This window comes from Vigna angularis, chromosome 1 (assembly GCF_016808095.1).
Source record: "Vigna angularis cultivar LongXiaoDou No.4 chromosome 1, ASM1680809v1, whole genome shotgun sequence".
NCBI classification, from domain to species: Eukaryota; Viridiplantae; Streptophyta; class Magnoliopsida; order Fabales; family Fabaceae; genus Vigna; species Vigna angularis.
The window spans coordinates 54,382,567-54,396,067 of NC_068970.1; the positions used below are offsets into that span (position 1 = coordinate 54,382,567).

The following is a 13,501-nucleotide window of genomic DNA, read 5'->3' on the forward strand; positions in this document are numbered from 1 at the left end:
ACTTGTTGAGCCTAATGGAAGTTGAGGTACAGTTGCCTGCTATCACAGCCCTAGCACAGTATTACGACTCTCCACTAAGATGCTTCACCTTCCAAGATTTTCAGCTGGCGCCAACTGTAGAGGAGTTCGAGCGCATCCTAGGATTGCCACTAGAGGGTACCACTCCGTACCAGCATTCAGAGCATCACACCGCTATCCCTACCATTGCCGCTATAATGAAAGTACCTCTCAAGGAACTTGAAGACAGGATGGTAACAAGGAATCAGGTACGTGGACTGACACAAGGATATTTGGAACAGTACCTACACCATCTGGCTGATAAGGAAGACTGGGAGACTTTTATGGATGTGCTAGCTCTCACCATATACGGCGTGGTTTTATTCCCCAAAATAGAAGACTTTGTGGATTATACCGCAATAGATGTCTTCGTGGCGAGAAAGACGAGATTGGAGAATCCTGTGACTGCAGTCCTCGCGGATGTCTACGGGACCATGAGTTTTTGCCATGAGAGGAAAGGGAAGAGAATTCTGTGTTGTTTGCCGGCGCTGTATGCATGGATGACTATGCGTGTATGTAAAGGGTCGGTTGATGGCAGGTGTTCGTCAGAAGATCCGTCACACCAGGGGCTTAAAGACAAAGGGGGAAATGAGTGGGCCCAATTCTTTGCCGGTTTGAATGGAGGAAAAGTAAAGTGGCGTTTTCCTTGGCTTGCGGTTAAGCCCTCTATCTATCATTGTGGCAACTTTCCCAATGTACCCCTCATAGGTACCCGATATTGCATCAATTATAACCCTGTGTTGGTTCAAAGGCAATTCGGACATCCCATGAAGGGGGCACCCTCACCGGACTACCTCACAACGCTATTCATCTATTATGAGGATGGACACTTCACTGAGACACTGAGGAAAGTTAGAAGTGCTTGGAAAAGCGTTGTGCGAGCGGAAAGGGACCTAAGGCTGGGAGTGGTGGACAGCAAAGTTAGTTATCATACGTGGATCCTGGAGAGGGTGAGGGAAGTCAAATTGCCTTTCAAGCCAATCAGTGATCAGCCGGTTAATGAAGAGCCCTCCCGAGACCTAGAGAGTGAAGAGATGAAAGAATTGAAGGAAGAAGTAAAAAAATTGAGGGAGAGGAATGCTAGGTTAGGAAAGGAATTACAAACTGCGCGCAATGATCTTATTGATATGAGGAATGGCAAAGAAGAACAAGCACAGGCCTATGAAGAAATTGTCAGAAATCAAAAGGCCGAGAGAGATTACACATTCCGATTAAAACAAGATCTTGCAGCCGCAAGCAAAGAGCTGGCCATGAGAAGGAAAGAAAAAAATGCGGCGTTAGAAGAGGGAAAACAGTGGAAGTGCCTCTACGAAGAGGCCAAAAGAGATAAACGAGAGGCCTTGAAAAGGCTAAGAGAAGCGCAGATTCAGGTAGAAAGAGCGGGGCACGAGATGAAGGAAATGGCCATGACTTTTGAGGCGGATATGAACAAGGAACGTTGGAAGCTAGCAGAAGCAGAAGAAGAGCATCGAACTCTTATAAAACAAATGGAGGAGTATATTAAGGAACAGGAGGAACGGTGGAGGTCGACAGAATTTGAAGGAAGGCATCGGGCGTTGGTGAAGCGAATGGAAGATCACATCGCAGAGCAAGAAGAGGCTGTGAAGCACTGGAAGGGGAGTTTTTCTCAATTGGCTATGTTGGCAAACGGAGCAATTGAGGACATCCCCAAGATGGTGTTGGCCGCTGAAGCTAGTATCCACTTTTGTAACCCGCCGGAAGAAATCAAACTTTTTATTAATCATTGTAAATGGTTGGTAGGCGAGATGAAATCTTTCATCGTTCGAGCTTAGGGGTGATGTGTAAATGAGACTATTGTATTTTGTGCCTTTAGGCAATGTATTGAACTGAATTTTTCTTTAAATGAAAGGTGCAAAATGTTCGTTTGGTACCAACTTGTGTTAATTTCCATCATTGATGTTATCGTGATCCTGTGATTTCCACCCTTCACTAGCATGCATCATATTTTTCTTTAGCATATCTCATTCTCATCTAATTTAATTCGATTAAAATAATAAAGCAGTACGAGTGAGGGACAACGGCTAAATTTCCACGACATCCCTACAGAACCCGGGCCAATTCAAGAATTATGGAAGATTGGGAGGAAGCCCACGAAGTTATCAAAGCCGATATCAGTCAGCTGAAGGACCAGATGGGTCAGATCCTTACTGCTCTAGAATCTCTTAAGACTGCGGGAGAGTCCTCGTCAGCACGAATCGAAGGGAATATCCCCCCTTATCCCCCAAAGCTTAACGCTTTGAGCCCATCGATTTCGTTCCCGATGTATGGCCTTCCCCCAGGATACACTCCCCCTATGGGAGATTACTCGGAAGCAGAAGATGCGTCTTTCTCTTTCCCCCAAATCATCAGTGGACCGCCCATCGGTACTCAGGGCCCTGTCCTAGTTTCGGCACCAATAACTACGAATGAGTCGACCGTAGTGGAGGGAACGCGGGTAACTATAGTGCCACACGTAATGGTCAAGGAGGATCCTTCAGCCGGGCGTGCGCCGCATACCACAACAGTTAGGGGATTGGATAGCTTCGTTGGAACTAAAAATAAGTTGGAACTTCTGGAAGAAAGACTTAGAGCCATAGAAGGAGTGGAAAGCTTTGGGTTCGGAGACGTTGCAAGACTGAGCCTGGTTCCCGGGGTGATGATACCGCACAAATTTAAAACGCCGGAGTTCGAGAAATACAAAGGTAATACATGCCCGAAAAGCCATCTGACCATGTACTGTAGAAAGATGGCTGCGTACGCTTACGATGATAAGCTACTCATCCATTTTTTTCAAGACAGTTTGGCCGGGGTAGCATTGAACTGGTACACCCATCTTGAGCCGTCTCGAATCCGTTGCTGGGCGGACCTGGCAGACGCCTTTATAAAGCAATATATATACAACACGCACATCGCACCGGATCGACTGCAGCTGCAAAATATGTCAAAGAAGGGCAACGAAACTTTCAAGGAATATGCCCAACGGTGGAGAGAGTTAGCTGCACAAGTTGAGCCGCCTTTGTATGACAGGGAGGTGGTGGCAATGTTTGTGAACACTCTCCAGCCGCCATTTTACGAGCACATGGTCGCGAATGTATCTGCTAATTTCGCCGATATCATTATAATAGGGGAACAGATAGAAATTGGGGTTAAAAGTGGGAAAATTGCATACAGTTCGCCCGCAACTGCGAATTACAAAAAACCCAATTTCAATGTGGGAAAGAAGAAGGAAGGGGATGTGCATGCAGCATCGGCAATGCCTGCGTGGGGAGGTCGAGCTCCCACTCATAGCTTCCGACCATATGCGGGGCAACCCCCTTATGCAGCCAATGCGGCGTTTGCTCATCAAGCCAGGCCTCAACAACAACAGGGGTATTGTCAACCGCCATTACCCTCAACTGATACTTGGAGGGCTGGGGCAATTGCAGGGCCAAATCAGAATGCGGGCCAAAACGCTTACCCGAGAAGGAACCAATTTGTTAATTTCACCCCTATCCCTACAACTTATACAGAATTGTTACCCCATCTCATCAAAAGGGGTTTGGTTGCCATTTGCCCGATGAAGCCCGTGCAACCTCCGTACCCTAGGGGTTATGATGCAGAAGCCAAATGTAGTTACCATGGGGGAGGTGTTGGTCACTCAACTGAGAGGTGTCTGGCTTTTAAACACAAAGTACAGACTTTAATCAACTCGGGGTGGTTAAAGTTTGAAGAAGATAAACCTAGAGTCGAGACTAATCCGCTTGCTGGGCATGGGAGTGCCTCGACAAATGCCGTCGAGAATGAAAAACATGAGCTGATAAGATACGCGGATGAAATCCAAAGTTCTAGGAAACTTATCTTTAAGGCGTTGATAAAGGTGGGCCTTTTAAAAGGCGATTGTGACGAGGATGTAACATGCGCACTTCATCCAGACGATGGACACTCTATTGAGGAATGTGGTGAATTTGAAGATATTTTACAGGACTTGCTGGATAGAAGTTTAATGCAAGTACGCTGCAAGGATAAGGAGGGTGAAGTGTTCGCACAAATCGGCGGGGAATCCGACGTGACTTTGCCTGAGCCATTGGTGATCCATTTCACTAGAACTACCCCTGTGCCAGTGACTGAAGAAAGGCCGTCTGTCATCATTCGGGCGCCCTCTCCCTTTCCTTACAAAAGCGAGAAGGCTGTCCCTTGGACGTATGAAGCACGTGTGTTAAATGAGGGAAAAGGCGCAGATTCGGCCGTTGAGAACATAACAGGCGTAGGTGGGATGACGAGAAGTGGTCGAATCTTCGCGTCACCAATGGTGACAAAAGAGGGGACCAATAATAATGAAACAACAATGACCGCGAAGGCTAGGGAGGTCTTAAAAGGAAAGGGCGCGCAGGTAGAGGAGACCCCTAACGAGGAAGAAAAGAAAGAAATATCTGAAGAAGAGGCCTGCGAATTTTTAAAATTCATTCAACAGAGTGAGTATAAAGTAGTGGAGCAGTTGAATCGCATGCCCGCTCGGATTTCCTTGTTAGAATTGCTTATGCATTCTACCTCTCACAGAAAGTTGTTGATGAAAGTACTCAGTGAGGCTCATGTCGAGCATGGTATTTCGTTGAACAAGTTTGAGGGCATCGTCGGCAACATCATCGCTAATAATTACCTCACCTTTACTGATGAGGAGATACCCACTGAGGGGAAAGGTCATAACAAGGCTCTTCATGTCTCAGTGAAATGTTTAGATCACGTTATAGCGCGTGTCTTGGTGGACAATGGTTCCTCTCTCAATGTCATGCCAAAATCGACATTGGAGAAGCTACCATGTGATGGAATACATATGAGGCCAAGCTCTATGATTGTGAGGGCATTTGATGGCAGTAAAAGGGTGGTGATGGGAGAAATTGAATTGCCTGTTCAAGTCGGTCCTTGTGTCTTTCAAGTGACCTTTCAAGTTATGGATATCCTCCCGGCTTATAGTTGTTTGTTGGGTCGCCCGTGGATCCATTCCGCAGGAGTTGTGCCTTCCACACTACACCAAAAGCTGAAATACGTCATGGGAGATAAGCTGGTGATTATATCAGGAGAGGAGGACCTCCTTGTGAGCGGACCATCGTCCACGCGATATGTTGAGGTGGCCGAGGAAGCTCTTGAAACAGCCTTCCAGTCATTGGAGATCGTGGGAAATGCCTATGTGGAACCATTCCTAGTAAGCCCGCATTTGTCACGTGCTTCTATCATGATGGTCAAGGTCTTGCTGAAAGAGGGGTATATACCTGGTAGAGGTTTAGGCAAGCATGGGCAGGGGCGAACTTTCCCCCTAAAGGTCGTTGAGAATAGAAACCGATACGGTCTAGGTTACAAGCCCAACAAAGAGGACAAACGAAGGCTGATGGAAGAAAGGAGAGAGCGCGGTCTAGCTCGTGTAGAAAGGCGTGAACCTCGGGTGGAAAAGATTGGTATTCGTGACATCAAGGAGAGCTTTCGTAGTGCTGGATGGATCAACGCGGGCCATATAGCCGCCGTGGAGGATGAAGATAGCTCTGAATGCTCAAGTTTCGTGCGGGCTTGCTCCCCAGCTGCACCACTCAACAATTGGGAAACTCTGAGTCTACCCGTGATGCTTAATATGAATGAAATGTAATAGTTTTAATTAATCCTATAGCTTCACCCGGGGCTTTAGGATTCAAGACGTACGGGTTGACGTTTAGTTCTTATGCTCAGCGTGATAATCAAATTGTGTTTGTTTGTGTTTTATCATCATTTTGCATTCGTCATTGGTTCTCCCTTTTATTTATTCTCTTTTTCATAAATTCAAATAATGCAGATATGACAATGAAATTTTCGAAAATAACAATGTCGATATTCCAAATTTTGAGCACCCTGTCGATAATACGGAAGATGATTACGAATATGATCCGGAACCCTCTCCAGAGCTCTTGAGATTAGTGGAACAAGAGTCTAAAGAGATAAAACCCCATCAGGAGGATGTTGAAGAGCTCAACTTGGGAGAGGAAGGAGAGATAAAGGAAGTAAAAATCGGCACTGGCATGAAAAAGGAAGTGAGGGAAGGGCTGCGAGCCCTACTAAGGGAATTTAAGGATGTGTTCGCTTGGTCTTACAATGACATGCCAGGGTTGGATACCGATATTGTGCAACATAAGCTCCCACTTAAGCAGGAATGCCTTCCGGTCAAGCAAAGACTAAGAAGAATGAAACCAGAAATGTCATTGAAAATTAAGGAAGAGGTACAGAAGCAATTCGACGCAGGATTTCTGGCTGTGGCGAAATACCCACAATGGGTGGCGAATATTGTACCGGTGCCTAAGAAAGATGGGAAAGTTCGAATGTGCGTCGACTATCGTGATTTGAATCGTGCAAGTCCGAAGGATAATTTCCCGTTACCACACATCGACACTTTAGTTGACAATACAGCCAAGTACTCGCTGTTTTCATTCATGGATGGTTTCTCGGGGTATAATCAGATTAAGATGGCGCCTGAGGACATGGAAAAGACGACCTTCATCACTTTGTGGGGGACCTTTTGTTATAAGGTGATGTCTTTCGGGCTCAAGAACGCCGGGGCAACATATCAAAGGGCGATGGTGGCACTTTTCCATGATATGATGCACAAGGAGATCGAAGTTTATGTGGATGACATGATTGCAAAGTCTGAATCGGAAGAAGAACACGTCCTCAACTTAAGAAAGTTATTCGAGAGATTGAGAAAGTACAAACTGAGGTTAAACCCGGCCAAATGTACGTTTGGAGTAAAGTCTGGAAAATTGTTGGGCTTTATCGTCAGCCAAAGAGGGATAGAAGTTGATCTTGACAAAGTAAGAGCAATAACGGAAATGCCGGCGCCCAGGACAGAGAAGGAGGTTCGAGGGTTTTTGGGTAGATTGAATTACATTGCTAGATTCATCTCCCAATTAACTGCTACTTGTGAACCATTGTTCAAGTTGTTACGGAAGGATCAAGCTGTGGTGTGGAATGAGGATTGTCAGGCCGCTTTCGAGAGAGTCAAACAATACTTACGGAACCCTCCCGTACTACGCCCACCAGAGCCAGGAAGACCACTCATTTTGTACTTAACTGTATTGGAAAGGTCAATGGGTTGCGTATTGGGTCAACATGATGAAGTTGGAAAAAGGGAGCATGCAATATATTACTTGAGCAAGAAATTCACAGAGTGTGAACAACGATATTCATCGTTAGAGCGAACTTGTTGTGCATTGGCATGGGCTGCTCATCGCCTAAGGCAATACATGTTGAGTCACTCTACATGGTTGATATCCAAGATGGATCCTATCAAGTTTATTTTTGAAAAGCCTGCTCTCACTGGAAGGATAGCTCGGTGGCAGATGCTATTGTCAGAATATGACATCGTATATGTTACTCAGAAATCCATCAAGGGTAGTGCTCTAGCAGAATATCTGGCTCATCAACCCATTAGTGATTATCAACCAATGCAACCTGAATTTCCCGATGAAGACATCATGGCTCTACTAGAAGAGAACAAAGAAGACCGAGACGAAAAAGCATGGACAGTATTATTCGACGGAGCCTCGAATGTGATGGGACATGGAATAGGGGCAGTGCTTGTTTCTCCACGAAAGCAGTATATACCGATGACAGCAAGGTTGTGTTTTAATTGTACGAATAACATTGCAGAATATGAGGCTTGTGCTATGGGTATTCGGGCGGCAATCGAATCTAAGGCAAGAGTTCTAGATGTATACGGAGATTCAGCTTTGGTCATCCACCAGTTGAAGGGAGAATGGGAGACTAGGGATACAAAATTAATTCCCTACCAGGTTTACATCAGTGGATTAATGGAGTATTTCGATTCCATCACGTTTAACCATATACCTCGAGAAGAAAATCAATTGGCAGACGCCTTGGCTACCTTGTCGTCAATGTTTGAAGTTGACCAAGATGCAAACTTACCAATGATTAAAATGAAAAGTCATGTGGAGCCAGCATATTGTCATTTCATCGAGGAGGAATTAGATGGTAAGCCTTGGTATTTTGATATCAAGCATTATCTTAAGACACGAGAATACCCTGAGAAGGTGTCTGAAAACGATAAGAGGTCGCTAAGAAGATTGGCTGGCAATTTTATCTTGAGTGGGGATATTTTATACAAGAGAAATCACGACATGGTCCTCCTCAGATGCGTGGATGCAAAGGAGGCTGAGCTGATATTGAGAGAAGTGCACGAGGGCACTTTTGGCACCCACATGAACGGGCACTCGATGGCCAGGAAGATATTGAGAGCTGGTTATTTTTGGCTGACCATGGAAAGCGATTGTTGCACACATGTGAGAAAGTGTGAGAAATGTCAGAAGTATGCGGATAATATCAATGTGCCACCCACTACTCTGAACGTGTTGTCTGCACCATGGCCGTTTTCGATGTGGGGGATAGATGTCATCGGAGCTATAGAGCCGAAGGCGTCAAATGGACATCGTTTCATACTAGTCGCGATCGATTACTTCACCAAATGGGTGGAGGCTGCTTCTTATGCAAACGTGACTAGAAAGGTGGTGACCAGATTCATAAAAAGGGAGTTGATCTGTAGATACGGGCTCCCTAACAGAATTATCACTGATAATGCCACTAACCTGAACAACCAGATGATGACAGAGTTATGTGAGGAATTCAAGATTCATCATCACAATTCTTCTCCTTACCGTCCACTGCCAATAAGAATATTAAGAAAATTGTACAAAAGATGGTGGTCACCTATAAAGATTGGCACGAAATGCTTCCTTTCGCTCTACATGGATATCGCACATCGGTACGAACATCAACTGGGGCAACACCTTTCTCGCTTGTGTATGGGATGGAAGCAGTACTTCCGTTTGAGGTGGAAATTCCATCCTTACGAGTGTTGATGGAAACCCAACTAGAGGAAGCTGAGTGGGTTCAAGCTCGATTTGATCAGCTCAATTTCATCGAAGAAAAAAGGTTAACGGTAGTGTGTCGTGGACAATTGTACCAAAGGAGAATAAAAAACGCATTTGACAAGAGGGTGCATCCAAGAGAATTCCACGAAGGCGAGCTGGTGTTGAAGAAGATCTCGCCTGTACAAAAGGGTCATAGAGGCAAGTGGACCCCGAATTATGAAGGGCCATTCGTAGTGAAGAAAGCATTCTCTGGCAGGGCACTAATTCTCACGAGGATGGATGGAGAGGAGTTACCATTACCGGTTAATTCGGATGCGGTCAAAAAGTTTTACGCATGATGATTCCGTGATGGGGGAATGCTGTTAAGGGATATTGACATGATCTTTACAGTTCGTTGTACTCTGTGTTATTTCATTCAATAAATACTGCACGGTTTCATTCATTTTTTTGTTCGCACGCTTATTGAAATATTGCATGTCGCGCTGAGCTTTTAGGTAAATAAGGGAAAATAAAAGAAATGATAATTAAGCACACATGAGTAAAGGCATCGCGGGTATTTTCGGTTGGCACAAGCTCGTTCATGAGGGATGTCGTGGAAGACTAAAAAAAAAGAGAGAGAATAAAAATGCAGATGTTGAATTCGTTGTCAATTAAGGTGTCTAGGACATAGTACGTTCTAAAAAAAAAAAAAAAAAAAAAAAAAAAACTTGAAATGGCAAAGATGTGGGGTCTTCTCCTGATTTAGGGTTTCCGGGGCGACTTGTATTCATTTCTCGTTAAAGCATCCTCTTTCATATCGCATTGAGCCCATAACATTTTTCATTTCCTTTCAAAATAAAGGATTGTCGTGAATATAACACTGGGGGCAGGTTGGCCTGGCCAAAATTTTCCTCGTTTGCGCTAGTAGGGTGATCCTCAAATCCCTTGAGACAAACAAAAGAACTTTCAAAAAGGACTCATGCTGAGGTCACCCAATCGTAGAATTAACCTTTTGAAAATAAAGCAATCAGAGTTCAAAATGATGTGTGGCCTCCTTTCTTTATCCAAAAAAAAAACACACTAATAAATCCGTTGTTACCCTGTTTGAGCCAAAGATAAATCCTTTTCAAAATTATCCCCAAGCAGGGGTTGTCATCAGGTAGGAGTCAACTCATGATGCAAATGAAGAGTACTCAATGATTAAACGAAGAAATTTCATCAAGAAGAGTGAACAAAGAAAAAACAAAAAAAAAGAACAAAAAATCACAAAGTAAAAAAAAATGAAAAAATGGAGTTCAAAAAAAAAAAAAAAAAAAAAAAAAAAAAAGAAAGCAAAGTGCTCAAAATGTCAAATAGTTGACACAATGCTAGATGACAACCCTTGTTTCAAAAAATGTATCTGATAAGCATTCATTTGGACCTTTAACCCTTTCTTTTGATACCTTCTAGCCCTAGCCACATTACAAGCCAAATAAAGTCCACACGGATTGAATAATGTTTGCTCAAATTTTCATAAAGCTTAATTTTGCGATAATGTGTGATGACTTGCAATTTGTCCAAAAATTGAAAATGAAAAAAAAGTAATGTCTCAGGAAGAAGGGATCTCTTTGCCAGCCGGCCAGCAGCATACGAAAGAAAATCAAACCAATTGGGGCAGTCCTTCCTACCCAAACCTTTTCGCCTACACAGCAAAGTTGGGGCAGTCTTGGGGGCCTTACACATTTCCACGCTAACCATACCTCCCTAGGTAAGGAGAACACAAATGTTAGCTCCACATACAATCATTCAGCTATCTACTTCTTGTCCATATTTCTCCTCACCTTCCCGGGTTCAAGCCCAATTGGATTGCAGGAAGCGATAAAGAGAATTTGAACTCATGGTCACACCTTCCTCTTTCTCATTAGAGGGCTCACAGTCTCTTGCCATTTTCTCTATGGTTACGTTTTGAACGTACATCAAGTTTGATGACGATGTTTGACAACGAGTTCCAAACATGGGCAGTCTAATTAAGAGAAGGGTGCTAAAAAAAGGGAAAGAAAAAAGAGAGGAACAGGAAAAGAAGGATGCGTGTGTTCATGCATTCATGCACCCTCATGACATTACATCATGCATTTCGTAATAAGCAAGGTATTTTTCGAAAATCCTTAACGCACAAGAGAATTTCTCAAAAGGATAGTACAACGATTTCAGTCCAATTTTTTCAAAACGACCCTCTGCATGGCAATGGTCAGTCCAAATTTTTCAAACGACCATTTGCATGACAATGGTCAGTCCAAATTTTCCAAATGACCCTCTGCATGGCAATGGTCAGTCCAAATTTTAATTTTTCAAATGACCCTCTGCGTGGCAATGGTCAAGTCCAGATTTTAATGACCCTCTGCGTGGCAATGGTCAGTCCAATTTTTCAAAAACGACCATCTGCATGGCAATGGTCAGTCCATTTTTTTTTTCTTCAAATGACCCTCTGCATGGCAATGGTCAGTCCAAATTTTCCCAAATGACCCTCTGCTTGGCAATGGTCAGTCCAAATTTTTACTTTTTCAAACGACCCTCTGCATGGCAATGGTCGATCCCCATTTCAAACTTTCCAAATGACCCTCTGCTTGGCAATGGTCAGTCCAAATTTTTACTTTTTCAAATGACCCTCTGCTTGGCAATGGTCAGTCCAAATTTTTACTTTTTCAAACGACCCTCTGCATGGCAATGGTCGGTCCAAATTTCAAACTTTTCAAAATGACCCTCTGCTCGGCAATGGTCAGTCCAAATTTTTACTTTTTTCAAACGACCCTCTGCATGGCAATGGTCGATCCACATTTCAAACTTTCCAAATGACCCTCTGCTTGGCAATGGTCAGTCCAAATTTTTACTTTTTCAAACGACCCTCTGCATGGCAATGGTCAAGTCCAGATTTTAATTTTCAAAATGACCCTCTGCATGGCAATGGTCGAATCCAAATTTTAGTTTTTTCCAACGGCCCTCTGCTTGGCAATGGTCGGACCCGATCAATTTCGGATTTTTTCACTCACCACCCATGGGGTGGGCACACCGTCCACGAGGTTGTCACACCTCATTGCTCTCAACTCTGTTCATTTGTTTTATTCCCCACTTGTTTTCTTTCTTTATCTTGAAACCCGAACGAAATTAGTGTTTTTATCTTTACTTATCTTTTACTTTGATAATATGAAAACTCTGTTTGTCATATGATCTAGTAAAATCTAAGTAAAGAGGGGCAGCTGTCAACACTCAATTTCGTCCGGGTAGATTAATAAAATTTATTTGCAAAAAAATATAATAAAAATAAAAAAAAAATAAATAAATAAATAAAATAATAATAATAATAATAAAAATTCAATGGGGGAAAGAAGAAAGAGCGTTCGGTCATACTGTTTATTGAGGACGTTCGTCCTCGGTTTCGAGCGCTCGTCTTATCACTGTTGCGACGTTCGTCCAAATGGTAGAGCGTTCGTTCATATAATCTGAGCGTTCGTTCGTTTTTGTTTTGAGCGAGCGTTCGGCATTTGGAGTATCGCGACGCTCGTCCAAATAGTAGAGCGTTCGTTCATAATTTGAGCGTTCGTTCGTTTTTTGTTTTGAGCGAGCGTTCGACAGTTGGAGTATTTGGACGCTCGTCCAAATAGTAAAGCGTGTTTTGAGCGTTCGGTATTTTGTCTTAACGAGCGTTCGGCATGGGTGGCGTCCCCATCCTCTGCCGCTCATTCTCACTCGTAAGGAGCGTCTTAATCGTTCGTCCTGATGGTTCCAACTTTCAAACATTCGTCCTCTGGCGTTCGGTTTCGTCGTTCGCTCTGTGCGATCGCTCGTCTTATCACTGTTGCGACGCTCGTCCAAATAGTAAAGCGTTCTTTGAACGTTCTATCTTCTGATATACGTTCGTTCTTGGTTTCTGGACGTTCGTTTTTGGTTTGTGAATGTTCGGTCCGTGTGTTTCAATGTTTTAGAGGGTGCGTTCATACAATTTGAGCGTTCGTTCGCTTTATGTTTTGACCGAGCGTTCGGCACTTGGGGTATTGGGACGCTCGTCCGAATAGTAAAGCGTTCGTTCGATCTTCTTCTGGACGTTCGTTCTTTGTTCGCGACGCTCGTCCAAATAGTAGAGCGTTCGTTCGTATAATCTGAGCGTTCGTTCGTTTTTGTTTTGAGCGAGCGTTCGGCACATGGGGTATTGGGACGCTCGTCCAAATAGTAAAGCGTTCGTTCGATCTTATTCTGGACGTTCGTTCTTGGTTCGCGACGCTCGTCCAAATAGTAAAGCTTTCTCTAAGCGTTCGGTCATAGTGAGGACGTTCGTCCTATCACTGTTGTAGCGCTCGTCCATATAGTAAACGTTCGTCCTCGTTTTGGAGCGCTCGTCCAAAGAGTAAACGTTCGTCCTCGGTTTAGAGCGCTCGTCCTATCACTGTTGTAGCGCTCGTCCAAATTGTTAACGTTCGTCCAGGTTTTGGAGCGCTCGTCCTATCTTTGTTGTACCGTTTCGTCCTTAATTTGGTTCTGAATTAACACGTTGTGAGCGTTCGGTTTTTCTCAGCCTTACCTTGCGAACGTTCGGTCTATTGGATTTCTCC

The 13,501-nt window shown here is 43.9% G+C and overlaps 1 protein-coding gene across 1 annotated transcript; it reads left to right on the forward strand.

The window, feature by feature from the left end:
- The first annotated feature begins 2,146 nt into the window (after positions 1-2,146).
- LOC128195317 (uncharacterized) lies at positions 2,147-9,277 on the forward strand. The gene is made up of 3 exons (XM_052872572.1): positions 2,147-5,667; positions 5,855-8,682; positions 8,784-9,277. The coding sequence occupies exons 1-3, from the start codon at positions 2,147-2,149 to the stop codon at positions 9,275-9,277; spliced, it is 6,843 nt and encodes a 2,280-aa protein (XP_052728532.1).
- The last annotated feature ends 4,224 nt before the right edge of the window (positions 9,278-13,501 follow it).

Excerpts from the sequence above, each read along its gene's own strand:
- LOC128195317 (XM_052872572.1), top strand. The coding sequence starts at position 2,147 with ATGGAAGATTGGGAGGAAGCCCACGAAGTTATCAAAGCCGATATCAGT. Across the intron at positions 5,668-5,854 it reads ATGCTTAATATGAATGAAAT|ATATGACAATGAAATTTTCG; the intron begins GTAATAGTTTTA and ends CAAATAATGCAG. Across the intron at positions 8,683-8,783 it reads CCAGATGATGACAGAGTTAT|ATTGGCACGAAATGCTTCCT; the intron begins GTGAGGAATTCA and ends TCACCTATAAAG.